The sequence below is a fragment of the Rhamphochromis sp. 'chilingali' genome, assembly GCF_963969265.1.
Source record: "Rhamphochromis sp. 'chilingali' genome assembly, chromosome: 10".
Lineage (NCBI taxonomy): Eukaryota > Metazoa > Chordata > Actinopteri > Cichliformes > Cichlidae > Rhamphochromis > Rhamphochromis sp. 'chilingali'.
This window is the reverse complement of record NC_137937.1, coordinates 22,214,261-22,239,395: the sequence shown is the minus strand read 5'-3', so window position 1 is coordinate 22,239,395 and position 25,135 is coordinate 22,214,261. Positions and strand designations below refer to the sequence as shown.

The 25,135-nt window shown below is 40.1% G+C and overlaps 1 protein-coding gene across 1 annotated transcript; it reads left to right on the top strand.

The window, feature by feature from the left end:
- Nucleotides 1-1,343: 1,343 nt before the first annotated feature.
- LOC308404536 (guanine nucleotide-binding protein G(q) subunit alpha) lies at nucleotides 1,344-24,960 on the top strand. The gene is made up of 7 exons (XM_080894612.1): nucleotides 1,344-2,387; nucleotides 12,368-12,552; nucleotides 16,138-16,292; nucleotides 16,420-16,548; nucleotides 17,209-17,338; nucleotides 18,109-18,262; nucleotides 20,329-24,960. The coding sequence occupies exons 1-7, from the start codon at nucleotides 2,252-2,254 to the stop codon at nucleotides 20,517-20,519; spliced, it is 1,080 nt and encodes a 359-aa protein (XP_080750738.1). The 5' UTR covers nucleotides 1,344-2,251; the 3' UTR covers nucleotides 20,520-24,960.
- The last annotated feature ends 175 nt before the right edge of the window (nucleotides 24,961-25,135 follow it).

The window sequence follows — 25,135 nt, the reverse complement described above, 5'->3', positions numbered from 1 at the left end:
TTCATATGTCTTTACTAAATGCCAGCTGAATTTGTTTATTTACTTATGTTGTTTTTATTACAGCTTCTACTATCCTCTTGGCCAGGTCTCTCTTCAAAGAAAGATTAGAAAAAGGATATAACAAATGAAAATACAGAAAAAATAACACCTGCTGCATAACTCTCCAGATTGTTTGAGGTATATACAAGGGCTTGATTTAATATTAAAATTTGTTTGGTGATCTGAAAAACGCAAGTGTAACAAATATGCAAAGAAAAAAAAGAAATCGGGAAGGGATCCTTCATATTCAAAGTGGTGGACATGAAGGATCTAACATGTCGAAAAGCGCTATATAAATGCAATCCATTAAATACTGCAGACAGGCCTGGTTTCCTTTGAATTTAGTGAAGTTTTAGACTAAGATTGACACTATTGTTCTTAGCAAGGGATTAGACCTAGAATTGATATAATAATGGCTGTAGGTCAAGAGGTAGAGCTAATAATTGGAAGATTGGTGGTTCGATTCTAGGCTGCATGCCAAAGTATCCATGGGCATGACCAAGTTGTGTTCACTGGAGTGTGAAGTTACATTGAAAGCACTTGGAAGAAAAAAAAGGTTTTGTGTAAATGAGGAAATTTGTATTAAGTATTTTCAGCCCTCAAGTAGAGTATACTCTATGCTACAGTATGTATACAATATGTTTTTGATAGACTGTAAGTCAAAGCTTGGGAAAAAAGAAATGTACCACAATTACACCACACCACAAGAAGACAATATTGAACAAAACACAAATGTAACCCTCCAGTTGACTTAAAGGTTAGCTGGAGATCGCTCTAAAGCGTAGTGATGGTGTGACGGACCATTAGTTTTAGACAGGTATAAATATGTGAATAAAAACTGCATTTTAATGACGGTGTCAAAGAAGCTCATAAAGAGCAAAGAGTCTAACAGCTAAGTTAAGTTAACGCCTCAGTGCCTCGCCAAAAATAGCACAAAATGACCTTCAGAGTTTACTGCAGTGCCGTTTGATTGCATACTGTGTAACTATATTATGTCCACTGAAACACAATCAGAGTGTGCAAGGTTAACTTCCACTAGGCGCTCATCACGCAATCACTAAAACATAAACTGTACTTCCTATGGCTCTCCATAAGGACCTCCTCCCACCCAGTGAGAGCACACACACACACACAAGAAAAAAGAAAAGAAAAAACAGGATTGAAATAGAAACTGTACAACAGAGATATGAAGTCCCAACATATCCCGTCATACGCATTTTCTATTCCACAGGTTGGTGTATAAATGACTTGTGTGGCGTTTGTTTGACGTGACACTCCCCCTTGGTCGATGGGAGGCCGACGTCACCCTGCCAGCGGAGGAGTGGATGGCCTGTGCAATAAAAATACATGAAGAGAATTGAGGAAAAGGAGAAGATTGGCCGGGGGAAAAGCAACAACACGGCTGTTATTCCTTTCTTTACGTTCCGCTCGTGAACCGTGGACTTGAGCTCCCTTCTGAGGCGCACTGGGATGTTTTTTCGCCTCTCTATCAAGAGCTCGGGCAGAAATGCTGTGTTATGTGCGGCTTTCTTGGCTTTTTGAGCGCACCGAGAGAGATAACTGTACTGTATCCCAGCCTAGCGGATTGGAGTGAAAGTCCGCCATATTCTGCCTTACCACGCCCGGGAGTCGAGCCATTGGAAAATAAACGGACAGCCTTATTCATGCGTTTTTCTTGTTGCCCTTATCCGCAGACGGTAACCTGAACGCGAGGGATTTCGTTTAATGAAAAATATCAACATTGACGACTTTGAAGAGAGGGTGGCCCGGCTCGGATGACAATGCTTAACGAGATCACACTGAGCAGTACGGAGGATGTGTCTTAAAAGGATCTGTTGATCATATTGAGACGGGAAAGCAGATTACACCTATTAAGATTGCACAGATATTCCACCGAAACCGCTTTGGACTGTTGTTTTGAAGCTGTCGGGAGGCCCCAGATAAGCGAAGCAGGGGGAGGGGGTGGGGGGGTCAATAATTTCTCAAATATCTAATTTTCCTTTCCACCACAATCTGTGCGCTGTTGGGACTCACTATAAGGGCGTCCACGCGTTATTTCACCACCAGTAGGCCTGTATGAGGACGTTATTTGGCATTCACAGGCCTGTTTTTTTTTTTTCTTTCTTTCTTTTCCTTTCTTTCCTTCTGCCCCTGAAATCTGGATGAATCACTAAGAGGGGAAAGGAGTGCGAGTTTTACAAAAGGAGAGAGAATGACCCTGGAATCCATAATGGCGTGTTGCCTCAGCGAGGAGGCGAAAGAAGCCAGGCGGATCAACGACGAGATCGAAAGGCAGCTCCGCCGGGATAAGAGGGACGCACGCCGGGAGCTGAAACTGTTGCTTCTCGGTAAGCTCGACGGGGAGAGCAATGCCAAGCCCGCATTCCTCTCTCACTAAAAATGCCTTTGTCGGCTGTAGGGAGTGGGGGTTAATGGGGTTTCCCCACCTGAGTGAAGTTTGGGTGGTAGGGTAGAACTATCTCGGTGTTATGAGTCGAGTGCACAGATTGGCAGGTCAGCAGAGGGAGGAGATGCTGCCCAGCGCCCAGCAAGGCCTGCATGGCTTCCACTATATTAAAAAAACCACCTGATTTGAATAACTGTGACTGGCTAGTGTCGAGGAAATAAATGAGCGCTAGCTCTCCATTGACTCCTCCATGCTCTTTACAGGTTTGACAACAACCTGTGCAGCCAGATCTTAAGGAGCCCATCCAGGCGGTGTGCTTATAAGAGTGCGGCTGGGCCAAAGTCTGCGCTTTATTGGGCACAATCAAGACAGTTTTGCAGCTTAACACATAACCCTGGCAATCATTATATCCCAGATATCGATGTAGAGTGAAAGCTTGGCCACTTGATGTCCTATAATATGTGTAAACCTGTGTGTGATGGTATGCTCCTGCATATTATATTGTGGAATATTAAATTTCCAGACTAACAGCAGTATTCGGTGCAATACAGTGAGTAATGTATCATGGTTTTAATAGTAACATTCTAAATTGTTATTTAAATTCTTTTAAAAAAAAAACCCTAAATAATGACATTCGTAACTGTCTTTGCAGTGTTTGGTTGTAAATGGGGGAGAAGGGGGCAGATCCTGTTAAGCAGCATTAGTCATACTGAAGAAATGTGAGGAAAACAAGTCATCTACTTACCATCCCGGTTTTAATTAGGTTTTCAACAAAAAGCCCATTAGATGTGATGACTGTGGTCCTGGTGAGTGGTGCCAGAAACCTCGCTTCCTGATCTGCTGCTCTCCTCACTTAGTTCCTTAGAAAATGCAAGAAGGCAATGGTCTAAAGTACATTTAGGCCCTTAGATCGCAACATTGCCTCCCGAGTGATGCTTAAGAGGGACTGGATGAGAGAAGTTTACACCTTTGGCTGCTGGTTAAAACAAAACAATGACATAAATCCTTCTTAAATGGATTTGAAGGAGCTCACTGCCACCACCCTTGTTAAATAACTGTGCTGCTGTTGCCCCTTAATCTCTCATAATACACCACAAGTTCATTGTGCAAATTCATAAGCAGTCAGTGACCTTAAACAACAAAGTGTGTGCTATTTGAGGGCAGCTGTTTCTAATAATCTTGTATTTATTTAATCTTTAGTCAGTAATGTGTGAAAATTTGTCAGCCCAAAGTGAAAGGGTAGGCTGTTGTATTTCAGAGGGATTTACTTTACTTTAAAAAGATATAAAGTGAAATGGAGCATGATTATATAGAGACAGGAAAACAAGAAACAGCAGCACAGATTTTAGACGGTAGTAAAGACTTTTTTCTGCTGTGTGGCTTTTTCCGGAGTTATAAGAAACATCTAAGGTTTGAGCATGGAGAGGCCGATTAGAGTATGAATAGGAAATGCGTTATGCTCAAGGCTAACCTAGGACAATAGACCTTATTAATCCTTGTAGAAAGTAGCGGCATTCATAAATACAATAGGCAGGCATATGCTTGAGCATCTAAAGCAATCCTGGATAAATTAACCATTTTATTTTTGGACCTGATTCAGTATATCAGCTCATATGCAGGGCTCTCAGTTCACAATGATTGTTTATTTATTTATTTATTTGCGTGTGTGTTAATGCACACAAATACCACTTCTATTACAAGTGGTCAAGTGAAACAGAGGAAGATGTGCATATGTGAAGATGTGTGCTCTATATGACTGTGTCACCACAGATGCTCTGTGAACTATTATACAGTGACAGGATACGGGTATTCAGTTTTTCAAGCTTGCTAATTGCTTAATGTCCCCGATGGATTTGACCACTAAACTCTCCAAGTCAAGTTCACTAGTTTTCAGGATGACCATCAGTGGGCTTTTCAGAAATCATCTTGGCTTTTAAAACATCACTTATAATCTTTCAAAACCACTAATTGCTTTGTGTCTACTGGGATCGTGTATGTTGAAATGCAGGCTACACAGCAAATGAGAAGATTGCAAGTTTTTAATCCATTCCTCAAGTATCTCATGTCCATTAAGAGCTAACCGGATAATGGGAATGTTCTGAAATTAACACTCATTTAACCTTATTGGATGACTGAGAATACATTAGCAGCAACAGTGTAGATGAGTTGATTCAGTGGGAGAAGGGCTTGATATGTTTCTCTTAAAAGCTGTCAAGTATAGATGTTGTTTAATGATAGGTCAAATACTGGAGAAACCGATGGTTTCTCTCATATAAGTGACTAATAAAGACTCTCTAGTTAACAAAACATTGATATATATATATTGTATGGATGAAATATTCAGGCACATCTATCAATCAATTTATCCATATCCATTCCCTGCTGCTTATCTGGGTTCAGGTTATAGGAACAACTGTCTAAGCAGAGAAGTCCAGACCCTCTCTCCCTCCAACCGCTTCCTTCAGCTTAGCCTGGGGGACAGAGATATAATCTCTATGTCCCCCAGGCTGAGTTGCTCTGAAACCTCTCGGTAGTACGTGCCTGAAACACCATACTTAGGAAGCGCCGAGGAGGTAATTTAGTCAGATGCCCGAACCTCCTCAATTGGCTCCTTGTGGTGTGGAGGAGTACCGGTAGCAGCTCTACTACTCAACCTGTTCTGAATGACTGAGCTCCACATCTTTATCTAAGGAGAGCCCAGCTACTCTTTGGAGAAACCTAGTTTCTTCTGCTACCATCTCATCTACAGTCTCATTCTTTAGCTCATGACCGTAGGAGAGGGTAGAGACATAAATCAGCAGTTTTGCTTTCAAACAGCTCTCTCTTCACCACTACAGACTGTCACGGCATCCACATCGCTGCAGACATGACCCCAATCCGCATTTTAGTTTCCCCAATCAACTCTCGCCTCACTAGTGAACAAAATCCTGAGATACTTAAACTCATCCACTTTCCAGCAATTTGTCCCTGATTCAGAGTTGTCATTCTTTTCTGGTTGAGAACCATTGCATCGGACTTGGAAATGCTAATTCTCATTCCTGCTGCTTCACAAGATCTCATCTTTAAGCCACTCAAGCAGAAACTATCCATCACTTGACTATGCCTTGAAATTGTGTCTATAAAGGTTACAGTTAGTTACAAAAGTTAGAGTTATTGGCAAAGTCCAGCAGTCGACCGGGATGGAGTCCAGTTTATTAGCTGGTATTATACATCGAGTCTTTGCACTGCAACTGGTATTTTTCAAAATCTACAGTTTTTACTTTGACAGCAAATGGTTTCCATTTATGGCTTCTGTTGCACTTTTCACAGTTTCTCTACAAGTTGGAGAGTAGCTGGAGAGTATTTTTAGACAGGTCTGCCTTTTTATGCAAACTACAGGTAACCGCAGCAGTATGCTACCAATCAAAGTAATCATGTTTTTGCCAACTGGTTGGGGAGTACATGACCCATCTGTTCCCTAGAAAAAGGTGGGTCCTGTGAAAAAATGAGGGTCACTGTCTATTTCTAGATTCTAGGCCTGTAAGAGTGGGCCTTTTAGCAATCATTTAATCAGCGACTGCTATCAACCTCATGCAACCACTTTAAGCCACCTGATGAGTTCTCATTTTTTATCTTAATAACTATTAGTTGCCATGGACCAGTCTCTAAGCCTGTGTGACTAGGACCTTATTCACTTTAGCCTATATAGTCATCACAATTGTCATACAGCCAATATGGCTTACTAGTTAATGTCATGTGCTTAGTGGTCTTGGCTGTGTATACCTCAATAGTCAAAACGGGATTTAGTTTTGACTATTGCTAAAAATGTTTTGTTGAGTTCAGAGGAGAATGACCAGACTGTTTCAAACTGTTAAGAAGACAACAGAAACTTAAATAACCTCTCGGTACAACCAAGGTGTGCAGATGAGAATCATTGAATGGTCTACAACAGCAGAAGACCGCACCACGTGTCACTCCTGTCAGCAAAGAACAGAAAAGCCTATGATTCACATAGACTCACCAAAGCTGGTTAACAGAATATTGGAAAAACATTGCCTTGTCTGAGTGTTTTTCTGTTGCAACAGTCAGCTGTCAGTTAGAATTTGACTTTAACATGAACTTATGGATCCATCCTGCCTTGTATCAGGCTTGGTAGTGTAATGGTCTGGGTGATATTTTATTGGCATTGAACATGAATGAACTCACTGTATTCAAACGGTTTCTGTATCCCAATCCAATAGAACACCCTTTGGATGTGGTGGAAAAGGAGATTGAGATCATGGATATGCAGCTGACAAATCTCAGGTCAATAAGGACCAAAATCTCTGAGGAATGTTTCCATCACCTTGTTCATTCTATGTCAGGATAAGTTAAGGCAGTTCTGAAGGCAAAAGGGGGCCCAACCCAGTAGTAAAGACTTTAGCATCATTTTATGGAAGGGGGCAAGATTAGTGCCACGCATTTAGCGTCTGATCCAGTATGAAATATGATCACAGTCTACTCTTTCGTTCTGTTATTGTTTTTAAATAATGGCCAGTTGGCCTTTGAACTGCTGGATATATCATGTCATCTTTTTTTTTTTTAGCTTTGTACTCTATTAGATATTTTAGGAAATTGTCTTAATTGGCACATAAACTCTTGAATTATGGCAGGAGCAAAAACCTGTTTTGCGTTACATTGCTGGTTTAAGGTCAAAGACAAATTGTTATCAGCTCCTCCCAGAGTCCAAGTGGCCAAATTTGAAGAAACCCATTCAAAACTCTTGGGCTGTTGTGGGAATCTAGGCATATTTACTTTATCTAGAAAATAATTTGTAGATTAATAATAGATACCACTAATAATAGGCAATTCTTGTTTTATCATTGAGGTCTGAAGCGTCTGTTGACTCTGAAATGGGTTAAACATGACTAATTATTGGGCTTGTCTACATTTGCTAAATTAATTTAAAATTGCTCAATTACAAAAATGGCACGACCCAGCTCCAATCCTTAAGGGACCATTGAACCTAGTTTTTGGTGCTTGTCCCCCTTTACACACTTTCACATGCATGCCGAAAATTAATTTGTAGACAAGTGGGATGGACTCGAAACACAAGATGCCTTTACAACTTAGGTTATAGATTTACCTCAACAAACACAAAAGATATATTCTACAATGTCCATTTTGAACAAATAATTTTGAAAATCATTGCATCAGTGCTGGTGTGACTGGGTGAATGAGGCAATTTGCGTAAAGCGCTTTGAGTGCTCAGAGTAGAAAAGCTCTCTGTAAGAAATGGTCCGTTTACCATGTTGTGTCATGGCTATGACTGAACAAAGTCCAGCCCTACTTATAGCGACTCTTTCACCAGCACATGGTTGTTATTGTTAGAGGAATGCCTAAAGGTGGCTTATGTTTTGATTAACGTATCAATCAGTGTTTAAGTCATTTTTATTCATTTCAAAGTCATTGTTTAGCTTCCAGATTTTATGATAGTTGGGTCCACTTTTGGACAATTTTTCAAAATTTTGCCTCCAAAATTGATTTTTAAGTTAACGTGGATGTGATTGAAGGGCAAAATTTCTACTTGAGATCAAGCGACTGACTTGGCCATTGAAGAATATCCCATTTCTTTGCCTTGAGAAACCTTTGGGTTGCTTTTGCAGTATGTTTTGGGTTATTTTCCATTTGCACTGTGCCCGATCAGTATTGCACCATCTGATTGAATCTGAGGAGATAGTATAGCCCTGCACACTTCACATTTCATCCTGTTGCTTCTATCAGGAGTCTCAATAAATCAATAAATACTTGTGACAGAGTCAACAAAGTCTATTCAGTGAGACAAAGACTTCAGTGAGACTGATTGTTCTTGAGTTAGTCAGAAGTTGTATCGTAATCAAGGAAAAAATGCAGTCATGCACTTTATTTGTTTTCTGTGGTCTTTCAGGTCTCTTGGTGTATCTGAGCTTGTCAGTGCACTCACTCATTTTAAGCATGTGCCGGGATTGTTGTCAACCTCTTATTGAGAATTACAGTAAATAGGTACCAAATGCAAGTTAAGCACTTGGAACCAACTCCAGATCTTTTTTACGCTTTTTGACTTAAAAGTATTTGCAATGCAAAAGTGCTGAAGAAATTGAGAATATGGTTTAATACGGCACCTTGATACACCCCAGCAGTTCTACTGAATTTGCCTTTCTATGGAGTGTTTTGGCTCTTTTCAGTCTCTGCCATTAACACCAAATTGATCCGACTCCTATAGGAGTGATTTTCTTTGGAACCATTAAAATATAAATATATCTGTTTATTGTTCAAGAGTTTTAAATTCTCTTAATAAAGTAAGGTTTATTTTATGTACTTTCCTGTCATCCAGTTAAGATTGTTAAACACAGTGAAATCCCTGGTCTGCAGTGGTAGTCCTACTTACAGCAGTGGTCAGTTATGCACATGTATAACTGACCTTAGTCAGTCATAAGGAACTAAATAATGAACTAAATATTCACTTATCATTTCCTGAAAGTATTTACTCTCTTGCATTTAGTGTTAATGTATATTTTGAATACAAGATGCTGTTAAAATTAGGGCGCTTCTGTTATTTGGTTAGTCAAATAAATGAAATGTAAAAGCTCCTATCAAAGTAACTGAGAGGGAGAAGATTGAAATCCAAGTCTGTCACTCTTGTAACTGTACAACAGCTGAATAGTTTTCGCTTTCAAATTTAGGACCAAAGAGCGTCTGAGTTTTGTTAAACTCTCATTAGTAGCAAGGCTGAAAATCAAGGTCCAATAATCTATGCCGATGAGGAACAAATCGAAAGTATTTGTAAAAGTGAAACTGGCACTCAGCCTTCGTGTCTTAACTCTACTTAAGGTGCTGCTAAGAACTTGGAAGTGAGTGACTTTCTTTTTCACTCATAGAGTCAGTTTAAAATGAGGTACGTTCTTAAAATGTCTGCGCACTGCAGACAGTAATGGAGTTTGGCGAGTCTTGAAAGCACAAAGTTCAAGACGTCATTTGGCCAGTGAACAGGAGAACTTTTAATTATCCTTTTGATACACTTAACCCAAATAATAAGCACATCTTAAGTGTGAGTGCTGAGTATCTTCAAGTCAAGTTTTAAATGTCCAGGGTATTTAATAATTAAAGGAAAAGGAAGACTGAGCAGCTTGTTTTTTTTTCCTTTGGTCTTTTGTCATATTGTGCTTTTGCTTCTGAGTCAGACAACTTTCATAGAACCCGTGCCATGGCAGATGTAATGCTGATCCATAGACACCATTACAAACTTGGGTTAATCTGGGGTCGCTTCATCGATTGGAAACGTGACTCAGCAGCCACTAATGGCCAGAAGACAGTCATACAGAGCATATTTGCTGTCTCCCTATCTTTTTCAGTGCCTGTTATACTCATTGGTATAATGGAAAAGATCCATTAAGACAGAGATGCGATCAAGCGATTATGATTTCTTTTCGAGTAATTGTGTACAAATCTATGAAGTAATGTGTAAAAATATAGCATTCTTGTAGGAGAGTACTTTTTTTCTGTGACAACCAGGATGATGTCATCGGCATCCATCCATTTTGCTACCACTCATATGGATCCAGCTAGGCATGCTAGGAAAAGCTGCCAAGACCTCACTACTCTCCACCACTAAAGTTCTTTGGGGGCTTTCCCATGCAGGCAGGCCGGGCAGGGTCTCCACCCAAAGCATCTTACCAAGGAGGTACTGAGAGTGTATACTAGACCAAGCCTGGCGATTGGGATCCTCACCCAGAGCATCCACTCTACCCACCTCAGACTCTGAGGTGCTAATTCTGTCACCCACTTCACTGGTGTTAGGAAAAAATGTTTTGAATGTATTATTTCTTAAAATTAGTTAAAGAATTACTACCCATTATTTAGGTTATTGTAATTGTTAACTCCCAGTCATTAACTGGAACAACAAGGTAAATAACACTATGCTGTTTGGGCAGCAAATACAAATCCAAGTCTAAATCATGAAGCATAGGCTTGTATGAGTTTTGCCTTTCACCCAATTACAGCTTAGATGGGCTTCAGCCTCCAGTTGTGACCCTGACCTGGATAAGCAGTTGAGAAAATGGATAAATGGACAGATGTGGTTTTCTTTGCTTTGTTTAGTGGAAAAGAAACCATATGCATTGTGGTATTCATCAAATTAAGTTGAATATGCATGGAAAAACAATGTATTCTAATACCTTTCCTCAAAGCGACATTTATTAATTTGGAGAATGATTGCTACCTCCCTGCAAGCTTCTATTGGACTACACTAGAAAGCCTGCTTTGGCTTCACTTTTGTTACAAAGAAGTGCAGCATATTCAGACTTCTATAAGAGAGACGCTCAGTTAATATGCACTGCAGCACACATGCAAAACATACATGTGCACTCCTTTCTCTTGAAGTTATCCAAGAGGTACTAGTCAAGACTGCTTCACTGGTCTGCCAAGATTCTCAATGAACCAAAGGGAAATCACACCCCCAGTTCTTCACACCCAAATAGTTCCTGTCACCGCTGAGAGGACAGAGATGTTGTTCTTGGTCTATCACCAGACTAAGCAAACAGGCTGGGAGGAAGAGTAACCAGCACATAATATCATATGTGTGAGTGCATGAGTGGATGCGTTCATATGTGTATGTCCGTGTGCATGTACTGTTCATCTGGGTGTATAAATGTTTATTCCAAGACAGGATGTTGTTGCAAAAAGCCACGATTCATCTTAGGATAGGAAATATCCCTATACACATATTTATGTTTGTAATTCTGCAAGAATCCCTTTCATTCACCATAGTTACTTTAATCAGCTTTTCATCATTAACAATGGACCCAATTACTGGGCAGTGTAAAAGGGGTTGCTAATAGCTTTGTACCCATAAGAAAATCATGGGTGGATACTGAACATGGACATTTGGCTTTGATATTAAGCAGTTTATAAACTACATAGTAAAAAGGTTTTACCATCTGGTTGTGTCCATATCAAAGTAGAGCAGTCAGTAGTTGGTAAACTTAAAGCAAATGAAGCAGGTTATCTCTTACTGTCTGCTATACTGGGAAAGAGGTAATTTCAGACAGTATCCGACTTGATTCCTCCAGCACTGTCTGAAGTTTGAGGACTGAGGACTCCTTAATATGCAACACGAGTATGGATATCGTCTTCAACCAGCAGTTTGTGTTGCTCCATGTCAGCCTGTCTCTGTTACAATTTTATAAAGTAATCCTGCCTGTTTGCTTGTTCAATCTTTGTCCGTGATGTGAAATATAATAATGCAGCTTGAATAAAAAAGGCTGTTAGACAGCGGCGCTTCGGCGTTTTTAAAAACGTTTTTATTTCTTACTGTGGGTGGATTGCTGTGGGGTACAGGTAATTATGGAATGTGAATGGAAGCGTGTAGTTTAAAAAAACGAATTTAATGCCAACATCACAAGTTTGTTTTTGTCATTTTCAATGAAAACAAATGCTACACTGCAGAAGTCTATATGGATTTTTTTTTCTTTTCTTCTCTTGAAACGCTCTGACAGCCAAGTAAGGATCTTGCAGGGTCCCTTCTTTTTTTTTTTTTTTTGCTTTGGTTTATAGCAGCTAATTATGATCTGTACTTGGATTTCAGCTCTGCCCCTATAAATGGGGCAAATGCAGTGCAATCAAATTTATTTTCTATCCATACAGCTATGGCAATCTCATGGTAAGGACGTTGTACAATCAGTGCCGCCTATGTTCTGTATTTAGACCACTGGCTGTGCAAGAAGCCTCCCCTGCAAGGTTTTAATGCCTTTTTCTCTAGTTAACAGCAGTGGATTAATTTTTAACAGTGAAAATAGTCTGAATGTCCATTTAAGAAGCATGACTGCCGACACAGGAGACGACACGCGTCGTCTGGTTAAATGACACTTTGCACAAACCTACTGTATAAATAAACTCTGTGTTCCCTTTTCCTGTGTACTTTCTCAGGCACTGGGGAAAGTGGGAAGAGCACATTTATCAAACAGATGAGGATTATCCACGGAGCCGGTTACTCTGATGAGGACAAAAGGGGCTTCACCAAGCTGGTCTATCAGAACATCTTCACGTCCATGCAGGCCATGATCCGAGCCATGGAGACGCTCAAGATCCCCTACAAGTATGAGCACAACAAGGTAAATGGATTCTTTCACTCCAGCTTTTCACGTTCTCCAACTTAAATGGCAGTTGATGGTGTCAAACAATTAGAGAAAGAGAGAGAGCGAGACTCTACGATGTGTTACATTGTGCTTGAGTATTTTTAGAGTGCCGTCTATCTTATTTGTAACAGCCATCCATAATCATTTCCTGTCCTTTTATAGACTTCCTGTGTCCTTAAAACACTCAAGTACTCATCACGCCCTTTTGAGTATTTGTGTTTGCATATTTCCTTGAAATCCACACATGCATATGTGCACACCATCCCTGCTTCTACACTACTACCATACCCCACACTACTCGCTCAAATTTCACCTTGCTCTCTGTACTTAACACTTCAGCAGAGCCTCTTTGTTGTAGAGGAGTTACCCTGGTGTTCACAGCTTTGGGAACTGGTACAGGGAGTTTTTGCTCAAAGTTTCTTCCATGTGAAAGTGACAAATTAAAGGAAATGATGCTTAGGAGTCCACACCTTGGCACAGCTACTGTGGTCTTCAGTTTCTCTGTGTCAGACTACAGTCCAGGCTGATGTTTAATGAAAGCCTTTTTTAGAGATGTTGTGTTTGTTATGTCAGTGTTAAAATCAGGTGTTTTATTCATAATGCACAAAACCAAATGTGCACTTTAATGTGAGAGCATTTTTGGTCTGTCCCATTTTATCAGCGTTGTCATTTCCCTAAAATACATGTGCAAGTAGACCACTGGATCCCATTCATTCCATTAGAGGGGTGCAAAGTTGTTCCAATGCATTCTTTTTGGGAACCGCTTTAAGCGTTGCATAATTAATACTGATCTGGACAGCTTAGAACTTTTTGACTGATTGCACAGTTGCATCATTTATTTGTATTTTAAAGTGAGATGTGTTCACCCAGGTAAGAGGGTTCCACTACGTGTTGTTCAATTATGTTGGCGGTTTTCAAATAGCACGGAAATCTTCGAAAGTCTGAATAACAATGCTATTCTAAAGACATTAAATTCGTAGTGCAAAACAACACATCTTTTCCCCAGACATGCAGACTGTAACGAGCGAGGAGCCCAGCCACTGCTGTCGACCAAACGCACATTATATGACAATCAGTGCAACCTGCGAGATTTAAAATGACATCGCAGCCGTGCATGTTTATGCAGATGTGGTGCACGGCTGATTTCACTTCCCGTCTCGTGTGTGCATTTTCATGAGGAATGAAACTGATTGTGGTATATCAGTTATGCATTTTCACCATTATTTTGCCCACTTTAAACACTATAATTCAGAATATGCTGAATAAATATAATGCTTTTATGATCTATTTTTATGAAACTAAATGCAGGTGGGTTTCTGCTTCAAAATTTCTTCCTAAGCTTTTGGTTCATTGTACAGTTCTCATTCCAGTTTACCACCATGTCTTGCACACTGCACATCTGCCATCTAATTTATAGTAACAGTCAATTTGAGGTTGATGTAAAAGTCTTTTAGGACCTGTACTAAAGGGTAGAACTGACTGTCTAATGAAATCAGAGCTATGTGCACAATGGAACCGTGTAACCTGTCATAATTTGTACCCAACATCCCTCTACTCTCATATACATACGGGTAAAATGGGAAGTATTTTATCCTTGACAAAAGAATTGACTGACATCACAAGGGAAGTGAAAATGAAACCCATCAATTGTGTTTACAGTGTCTTTCTGGGCTTTTATAGTAAATGTCACTCTCACAGTCTTTCAGGCCCACCCTTTTAAATAGGCCTCAATCTTCAGACCCCAGTCTTCACATGTCCGATGTATGCACGTCTCAGTCATGTACTGTAACTCTGTCTCACACTAGGTGATCCACACTAAAAACAGAAACTGTGTTTGTGCTGGACTTCAAGGCTTGTAGTGGCAGGTTAAGAAAAAGGTCATGCTGTGTCTGCATGTAGACGGTCACTGATTTGTAAAGGTTCAGCACGAGTGGTTAATCTGCTGGTAAAAAGACTTGTTCTGTGGCTTTATTTATGTTTTCAATCTGCCAGTTCTACAGTCAATCACACAATCGCTGTAAGCAAGGACACTATTTTCTGATTGTGTCCAAGTACTGTTTACCCTTATCTTCATGAGTATCACGTGCAGTTTATTGACAGGCATTCTTGTGTGTCTGCTACTGCACAAACTTTTTTTTTTTTTTTTTCACAATCAGGAATTCAGTCTTCAGTTAGAATGCACTGACTCATATCTGTGTCATCACAAAAGATTTACTCAGCCATATTAGATTTAGGAACTTGCTGAATGGTTTTATCCAAATAAATATGACAACTGCAAAGTTAAAAGTAAATCTATTCTTTACATCACTGGTGGGGCTAAAGCCACTGTAGACAATATAATTGATGAACATGTGTCCCACTTTGAAGCCTCTGGATGACCTTCTTTTGTAGTCTCCATTTGGTTTAGAAACTGAATTTTAAGGAGCGAGTCTGAAACTGACTGATTGTCAGTCATGAGTTGTTAGCCAGTGAGTATATCCCAGAAAATCCTTATTTCCAAAACACAATATGACCAAAATTTACAAAATGGACAAATTTTTTGATTTAATGTGACCTGAAATAAATGATTGCGGCTGTAAACCGGAAAAGTGCTTACAGAGTTCGAGTCGGAGAGCTGTTCTTTATGAGACCAGAAAAGTATTTGCAATCACACGCCTCGCCCCCTGGTGGCCATTGAGAAAAATGCAGTTTTAAGGCACTACTGCTTTAATTGAGCTCCCTTGTTTAAAAGACGTCTAACCCCACTTCTTTTATGGAGGTTTTTGTCCATATTACATATGGAAAAACAATACAATTTAAATTTAGAAAAATGGATTCCTCCCATGTACCTCAGAGTGGTTTGTTCTGTTATTTTTACCCTGTTTACAGTTAGTAAAGTAAAAAAGGAAATGTGAGGCACTGATATTTACATTTACCACACAGTAAAATTAAACAAATTTAATATCTTGTATTACAAGCATTTATTAGCACATTGCATCACCATCTTGAGTGGGATCTGGCAACCTCCAGTTGCTTGAGGAAAATGTGCATCAAGTCCTAACTCACGTTGATGGAGGCAGAAGGTCTGTTCATCTTAAAATCTGAATAGTTTTTAAGTTTTTTGTTTCTGTATTTCACTTATGATTGAATTTTCAGATTCAATGCCTCCCCATTTCACACTTATGGAAGCACCCATGCATGACATACACAATGCAAACATTACGTATCCGTCCTAATCATCAGGAGTAGCTGTGCTGCACTGTTGCTCAACACTTCAACATTCAGTCACGTGTTGATCTCTTGCCATAGGACACAACTCTGCTGTGGGAATCTGGGCCGACAAAACTTTCCGCTTAATAGGCCCAGTGGGATTTGTGCTTCAGATATTAGGTCCATGCTGAGCCCCGGGGTGCTAAGAAATTTCTGCATATAGAATAAGCGAGTGAGAGCAGAAAATACACCAGTGATAATTAGGACTGTGTAACCTGTGCAGTGATTAATTTGTGTGTCTCTGTGTGTATGTGTGAGAGATACTGAATGCTTGATAAAGTTTTGATAAGTTAAGTTTCTGTTTTCCACCAGGCTCACGCCAACATAGTGAGAGAGGTAGATGTAGAGAAGATCAACAAGCTTGAGAATCCCTACGTCGATGCAATCAAGAGCTTATGGAACGACCCGGGCATCCAGGAGTGTTACGATCGAAGGCGGGAATACCAGCTCTCGGACTCTACTAAATAGTGAGTACAGCCGACAGCCGTTCAGGAAACGGGCGTCAAACTGTTCAACAGATTTCTAAAAGATCTCAGGAAAGAGATTTCTAGTGTCTGTGAGGTGCTGGATTGTTTTTACTGCCTGCCTCCTCAGTTACCTGAACGCACTGGATCGGATCGCTGAGCCAGCCTACCTTCCCACCCAGCAGGATGTGTTGAGGGTTCGAGTTCCAACCACAGGCATTATTGAATACCCATTTGACCTGCAGAGTGTCATATTCAGGTGAGATCGGATTGTTATTTAAAAAGTGAAAATGCAGTGCTGTGTCATTATGTATAACAAAAGCACAACCACTGTTCACTGAAATGGTGTTGTGTGACTTTGTTAGAATATCTTAATAACTTGATGGAGCTATCAGCTGACCTCAGGAAAGGAAATGAAAGTAAACAAAGTGTTTTCGAGATGGGCTCTCAATGCAGCGAGAATACATGAGTGCACTCACTCTGTGAGAGTTTGAAGATGCTCAAGTAACCTGTGGACTCTACTGCCTTTAGAAAGAGGTGCACATCATCTGATGGTTATACTTACAAGTAAGACTGGGGATTAATATTTTATATGCAAGGAGTTAGATAAGCTTATAAAATATTTAAAAAGAATATTGTGCTTTGTTAATGCAGGTATTAAACTATACTCGATACGTAATGGACTCGCAGGTTCGCCTTTTAAGTTTATCAGATGTTTTCCTGATTATTTTATGTTAATAATCTGATTGAAATCCACTGAATATCTGATTCAGAAGTGGTCAATGGCATCATCACATTTGATTTGTCTTGGGCTTTCCCTTTATTAAACAACCTGCATCAAGGGGATTAAGTCAAAAGGACAACCACACAGACACTCCCTGTGCTTACGGTGACGTTGTTCTCTCTCCTGCCATGGCAGGATGGTGGATGTCGGAGGTCAGAGGTCAGAGAGGAGGAAGTGGATCCACTGCTTTGAGAACGTCACGTCAATCATGTTCTTGGTAGCCCTCAGCGAGTACGACCAAGTTTTGGTGGAGTCGGATAACGAGGTGATTTGTCCTTTTATTTTATTTTTTTAGAAAGACCAAGAGAAATTTCACCAAACTACCGAGAGATTAAATGGTTTAAAGGATGCTCTCATAAATTCCCATTTGAAAATCCTTATTTCATGTGACATAGGAGATTAGTTGTTTGTAAAGATAAAAGCTTTCCCTATTTAAAACAATGGAAATCAGGTTCTCGGGCTGCTCGGTGGTGCTCCAGCTCTTTTTCCCTTGTAAATGATCAGCCAGCTGTTTTGAATGCCGCCTAAGGCCACGTCTCTTTCTTAAGAGGAATCGATGTGTCAGGGTTTTTTTTAAGTGTATTAATGAGCAGGTGTGCGTTCATATGTGTGTTGCTGTTTTGTTTTTTTTCTCGCGCCCATCTGTTTTCCTCCTTTTTTTTTGCCTGCATATTGTGAAAGTAGAAGACTGACCAGCTTCACGACCTTTATAATCCAATAGCATTAGATAGTTTTTATTATATAATATAAAATAAGGCATTCTGCTTTGTGCTTTTGATAAACAGCAGCACTGAGAGGTGTAAGACTCGCTATGAGAAGGGTTGCTTGAAATGAAGCGCGAGGGAGAAATTAAAAACATGATTGCCCTACTCTCTCATCTTTACTGCTCTCCCTCTGGTGCCGTGAAACGGTTATTAAAATCTGCACTTAATCAGGTTGAAGGACTGGTTTTTAATTAAGAGACTAACTATCTCTCTGTTTTCTTTCTTTATTTCTGTCCTTCTGCCCCCTCCCATTCACATATACTCTGTGTAGAACCGGATGGAGGAGAGTAAAGCTCTGTTTAGGACAATAATCACATACCCCTGGTTCCAAAACTCCTCAGTCATTCTGTTCCTCAACAAGAAGGACCTGTTGGAGGAGAAGATTATGTACTCTCATCTGGTTGACTACTTCCCAGAGTATGATGGTGAGTGTTGAATGATTGAAGAGTGCTCGTACCAAAACACTGACAGAGCTTACACGAAGCCCCAAAATCAAGACTGTCGAGGTGTTTTTGAGTAAAGACGTCATGTTTTGTTTAACTCTGAAACATGTTCACAGATCACCTGCTGTGCCATTATTTTTGTTAGGCTTCAGTCACGCAGCAACTTCCAGTCAGGATGGAAAGATGTGAAGTCCCCGACTGGATGGTGAGAAGTGGCGGAGGTAGCTAGGGGCCCTGTTGATTGTGTCGGTCAATAACAGATGTTCGTAGATGTAGAAACACTTGCAGAGCGGTCGTAAAACTTGGAAACAAGTGTGATTCAAACTGGGAATAGAGGCTGTTAGTCTCCAAAGTAAAAGTGCCTCATCACTGCAACCAACTTGCTTTCAGACTTTTACTTTGAAGGCAAACAGTCTTGATTTCCTGTCTGAGCTGTGCTCATAGTTTCAGTATCACTCAGCAAGTAAATGCCAAGCTTTTGCAGATAAGTCGGCGTCCTCTATGAATACTACGGACGGCCGTGGAAACCTGCAAAGCAATGACAAGGTTTTCGGTATAACATCTACACCTCATTACGACCGTTTTCACCTAGCCACTGCTAGTAACTGCTCACCACCCAGTGACCGGTGGTTGTCAAGGGGGGTCATTGACAGCTCTCCATGCCAGTGTGACTGGGGGTCCATTAGAACTAGTTTGTAGAGCTGACAGGTTAACCATGGCAGGAAATTTCTGCTTACAGTATAATATCTGATACACAGCTTTTAATGTATCAGAGTAATCTCTGCTATTTTTGTCTTTTTTTTTTTTATTACACATATTTGATTTAAGGAAATAAATGCCGAAAAAATATTTCAAACTCGATATCAAGTGATGCAGATTTCAAGTGCTTTAAAGTGGCCCTTTTGTGCTAATGACAAGGTCATAATTTTATTTCTGGAGTGCACTAGAACAGATTTAATATGTAATTCTTGCTCCACATTAGTTCCTGTCTATTTAAAGGCCAGCTATGATTGGTCACAATGACAAAAGCATTGAGTGTTTCTCACGTACTGCATCATTGGTGCTATTTCTAACTCTGTATCTGGAAGATCGTTCTAACTGTAAATGGAACTTTGAGCACGAACATTTGTAAATGGGGATTTTTAACAGATTACAACGTCTTGGATCAAATATAAGACTTCAAGCAGTGCGGAGAGTTGATGGAAAAATGCCTTCAGCGTGACAGCTTGTTTACATTAGTCATACATAATTTGACAGCATTACAGCAAACAGTGTACTACGCTACCACATTTGCCATGCACTGTGCACCATGGACTAATTGTATCGGTATTTTACTGTTGTGGGGACATGATAAAAGTACATAAAGAAAGTGTTACAGCATTCAAAGCTCATAGCTTTGGTATTTTAAAGTGTGCAGCTTTAGAAAGAGAAGAAAATGATGTTAGACTGAAGCTTAACTGGTTGCCCCATGATATTCTCTTTCTTATGTATATCTGTTAGTTTTGGGTGAGCCAAATAATTAAGCCACAGAAGAGAGGTGTTGACTATAAGTGAAGCATTCCGTGCAAACATTTCTTCTGGGAAAATGTAACAGTATTTGCTTTGAATTTTGCCCTTTTGTAGTTTTTTGCACCAGAAACTTACTTATAAGATCAGTAATTTGCGCTCCTGCCATTGACTCAGCATCACTCACATACATGTAGAGCTTAAAAAAAACAAAGTGTACCAATTAACACATAATGTGAAATGTGCACAGGTAGACATTTGAGGGCACGTCGCTATACTGCAGTGAGTAAAGTTTTCTAAGTACTACCTGAAGCTCCACAATGTTTTTAGCTTGAGCTCTAGGGCAAATAAAAATCTTCGGCTGGCAGACCTGAGATACAGTCGTGGTGCGTAAATTGGAATGATCCGACAAGTATGGCAGGGAAAAACCATGAAAAAAAACAAAACATGGAGGATCTCTACACTGATATTATGAATGATAAACAAGCTGTAGTAATTTATAGCTGTGCATATATACTGATCCACGATATTCCCCCATGCAGGTCCGCAGAGGGATGCCCAAGCAGGGCGAGAGTTTATCCTCAAGATGTTTGTGGACCTGAATCCAGACAGCGACAAGATCATCTACTCTCACTTCACCTGCGCCACTGACACAGAGAACATCCGTTTCGTCTTTGCAGCCGTCAAAGACACCATCCTGCAGCTCAACCTAAAGGAGTACAACCTGGTGTAGAGCAGGGAAGAGCAGGGTGTTCCGACTGCAGGCCCTCAGCACACACTGACTGACGCAATCTGTGAAAAGATAGATCATATATACACACACACATTTAAAAAAGAAAATATAATGGTTGCATAATACTAATTTATTTGCTGTCTGCTGATCTCTTGACTCCTCGAGGGGTGAGCGAAGTAAATGTTATCTTGCTATTTAAGAAGTGATGAAAAAGTGGGGACAGGATATTCGCGAGGGTTGGGTGGAAGGCGCTCAAATGAATGCAGTGTGTTTCTGTCCCTCCTGCCTTTTTTATAAAAAAAAAAGAAGAAGAGAAAAAAAAGTTTGAATTCCTTTTTTTAGCCTTCTTCCTTACCTGTTGTTTCATTCTGAAGCTTCATCACGGGCGTTTACCTGTTTGCCCAGCAGGGAGTGATGAGTTAGATGGCTTCATTTTTTAATTTATTTTTTAATCTGATAGACTGATTGGCAAGTCTTTTGATGAGTAGGCAGAATTTGTGATCTCTTTTCAAATGATTTAAAATTCATTTAATATATGCGAGTGGCTTAGATCTTTATTAATCTTACTTTGCATTGGCTTTTGGTGCCATTCAGTGAGTCGAGCATGTGTTTGGAGGGAACAACCCAAGTCGTGTGTCAAGTGACGGTCGTGTCATGGGTTTTCAGCTGTCGATAGAACCGTTCAGTTGAGAAATGTGAGTGAAAAAGGCTTTGAAAATTAAAAAAAAAAGAAGGAAAAAAAGCTTTGAGCAACAAAGTGGGGAAGCACACAGGGACTTCTGCTTTGTCGTGTAAAGATGAACCATGGCAGCGGTCACTTTACACAAACTGAAGGGAGCCGAGGAGGTAATAATTTATCAGACGATATGTTTAAATGATTATGTTCAACTGTGCCACATTAACGCTTTTTATTATGGTAACATGTATATTTATTACCAAATGCCAAAAAAAAGAGTGAATGAGTGAGAGGGACAGAGGCCCAGACTCCACAGCTGTTCACTGAAATGAAAAGTGTTGCAGACAGGAAAGAGCAGGGCTAACAAACACTGACTCTACCGACCCGACGTATCGACCCTGGAGGTTTTCTTTTCTTTCTTTTTTTTAAAATACATTTATTTCATATTTTTTTTGAAGTGTTCAACACAATCTGCGGTATTCTTCCCACCCCCGACACACCGACCCAGCATGGACTGACCTGAGCTACAGCGAGCTCGTGGGTTCTGAAAGAAGGGGCAGCTACACCGGCGCAGCTAAACCCGGCGCGTTGAACTGCCTAAAATTATCCAATCACAACCTTGCGCCGTGGGCTGCAGGCCCCTCCCTCCAAGCCCGCGCCAGCCTGCAGACTTATCGAGTCGCATTTTAGCTGTATCTTTGTAATTGTCCAATCACAGCCCGGCTGTCTTGACTGTTGTAGTTGAATAGCAGTGGAGAGTAAATCTGGCTAGTTCCTGTGTGAAAGGTAAAGTCTCGACGTTCAGTTGTACCAAAGTGAGTCCTTCTTGTTTCTAATTGGCATTTCTGATTTGCAATCCTTCATTCCCCGACTTACTTTGAGTACTTTTTTTATTTTTATTTCTTTCGTAACACTTCCCTAGATTATAAGCCTGTAATTAACATTTATTGAGGCATAGTGCAATTATGAATGCTATAATCATTGTACATACATCTCTCTCTATATATATATTGCAGCATCTTTGTTGGCTTTTTAATCATTACTTTTTTTGTTGTTGTTTTTATTTGTTTTGTTTGTTTGTTTTTTGGCAGATTGAATGTGCGGTATTGAAAATATGTATCTATGTAATTGTATTGTATGTCTAATGGCTAATTCGTTTTTGGAAGGAAAACAAAGTTATTTACATGTTTGTTTTGATTGTTTTTTGTAAGAGGAGAATGTAAATTTTGTGTTATGGCAGTTTGATTTCTCAGCGACGAAACATCGTTCAGCTTCAGAACTGCAAAAAGAGGAATATTATTATCCGAGAACAGATCAATTGGTGTGCCAGTACTAGCAGTTTTGTTAAATTGATTTTTATATGGGAAAAACACACAAAAAACCCCAACTGCAAACTGAATCTAATCTACAGGGCTAATTGTAATAGTTTAGTTCTTAACTGGCTTCAGGAACAGAGCGCTCCGTCACATACGTGTAATGACGTCTTCTCTCGCCCATGTCTTTTACGTTTCGTTTCTTTTCACCGCTTTTCAACCAGTATTGATTAACAAGCCTTGCACTTCCTGCACACTTCTCATCCCCACTTCCACTTCCACCACCACCAAAACCAACCTGCCTCCATTTGTAGCCAAACTGTTTTGTAGTGCAGGAGCAGGAGGTGCGGGCAGGCAATCTGTCGCTTTGTGTCTGATTTTTTGATAAGAAAAAAAAACTGTTACGAAGTTGTAATTATCTTTTTGTTTATGTTAATGGGAATGCCAACATGTTGTTGTTGTTGTTGTTGTTTTTCCCCTATTCTCCCAGATACTGTTAAAAACTCAGTACTAAGTCCGTGTACACAAAAGTGCAAGAAATGACTTAACCAGTTGGCCTGATTAGCAAGGTGCTTTGTTTCATTTTTACTTGTATTATTATTAATTTTTTTTTACTTCATTTCCACCTTTGATCGCCACAGTTTCACCAGAATGTACAGTATTATTTTAGACTTTATTTATGAAACGACAGCATAAGAGAAAAATACAGTTCATGTGTACATATTGCCTTACTGAATAAGCTGTGCCTCTGACGTCCCATGTGAGGCACCTGTGTTTTTTCGAGAAGTAAAGCTAGTGCAGCCGATATTGTCCTGTTGTGCAGCTGGAGGATTGTTCGGGGTGGTTTTTTTTTTGGCTCGGTGGTCTTTTCCACCGTCACTCTGTGCTGAAAAGAAACAGCTTTGAAGTGTAGCTCTCATGTAGCTAATGTCACATAAATACATGATATTTTAAGCACATTGTGACTGAGTTGTAATCAGAACACGCTTTCTGTTGATTTCATGATGTTGTCACATCAGATTCTTGTCTTAAAACCCACAGCAGGGTGCGTCTTAAGGCACTGAGCTGCCAGATTAAAGCAGCATTTGCTCCTACGCATCAGGATGTGTAGAATGTGCTTGAAAAGGTGTCACAATCTGGACTCAACCGACCGGCGGCCACCTGCTGGGTGTTGTGTTTTTTTTCCACATTTGGCTGTGTTTTGGCGTCTGCCAGCCACTCTGGCAGGTTACCAGCCCTCGTTTGGAGGTCCTGTTGTTTTCAGGTATTTCAGCTGGCTGGTGAAATTCACACATGGATGGTTGAGTTTGGCAGGTGACAAGTTAATTTTCAGTCCAGTCCTCGGTGTACTTGAATTCAGTGAAGATCTTACAGTAACCACTTATCAACAGCCAGGCCTAACAGGACTGATATTTGGGGCCAGTTTGTGTCAGATGTTGCCAGGGATGAATGTTTTGAAGCTGAACTAAGATTTCAGCTTCATCAGTGCTAATGATCTTCAATTATAGATTTGCAGTGATATCTGATTTTGTTTCCCTGCTGTCAAAAGGTGGCTGTTCACACAAACCCTGCTACTTAAAGGGACAATCCTTGCTTCAAAAATAAACTAAAATAAATAAAAATAAACCACATTTTGCTTTCAGCATACAGAACAGCAACTGCACGCTTATGCGAGCCTTAAAAAAGGATCTCGGATCAGCTGAGATTTCAGCTGATCCGAGATCTCACGTTAACGTTTAGATTTTGTCAGACAGTGAATAAGAAATATATCTCAACTTGCAGAAATGCACATTATGGGCTTTGTCATAAATGTGAGCCACGCAGGACTTGTTTCCAAGCTTTGCGAGGGTTGGCGCTCCTGTCATTGTTTGGAGTGAGCACACGTGAGCTATGCTGAGCCTGGATTTTCCCCTTTAAGAGAGCCAAGACTCCAGCTGACGTTGACATGGTGACACACATTGTCGGCCACCTCCGCTGCTGTTCAGAGTTCATGCAGTATGTTCAAGAGCAGTCCAGTGTTGTGTACAGTACACTGAGAACTACATGGTGGGAGGTGGGAGTGAGAGTGGGGGAAAGCAACCCATAAACTCTTCTTTTACTGAAGTGTCAGACACATCATTTTTATTGCTTTCAGCTCTGTTTTTTTTTCTTTTGGGTTTATTTGCATCCAAATCCTTTAATATATGAAGTTTGATGACCATTTTTGAAATAGTGTTATGATGATCTCCAATCATAATTGTGTAAAATTGTTTCCTGTATTCATAAATTCGCACTCCTTCAACTTGTTTCTGAATGAAGCAACATATTTCTTTTCAACTCTTGTCGACTGTGATTTTTAAAAACCTTTTTCCTGTGATCACCTCTACACTGTAGTTTCATTTCGATGTTTTTGAATACGTTTGATCAGGTCACCCGAGTGGTTTTGAATTTTAAATACAGTTTGTATTACAAACTTCTGCAAGCACCAAGAGCGTAGTTTAAGTGAATCTTGTAAAGTAGAACTAAACCCTACAAAGGCCAGTTTAATGGACCGAAGATACTGTAAGCCTCACCACTGAAAGGATGAAATATGAGGTCTTTTTCTCTGTCAGATGGTTAAAAAAGATAGACGGGGAGAAAAAATCAGA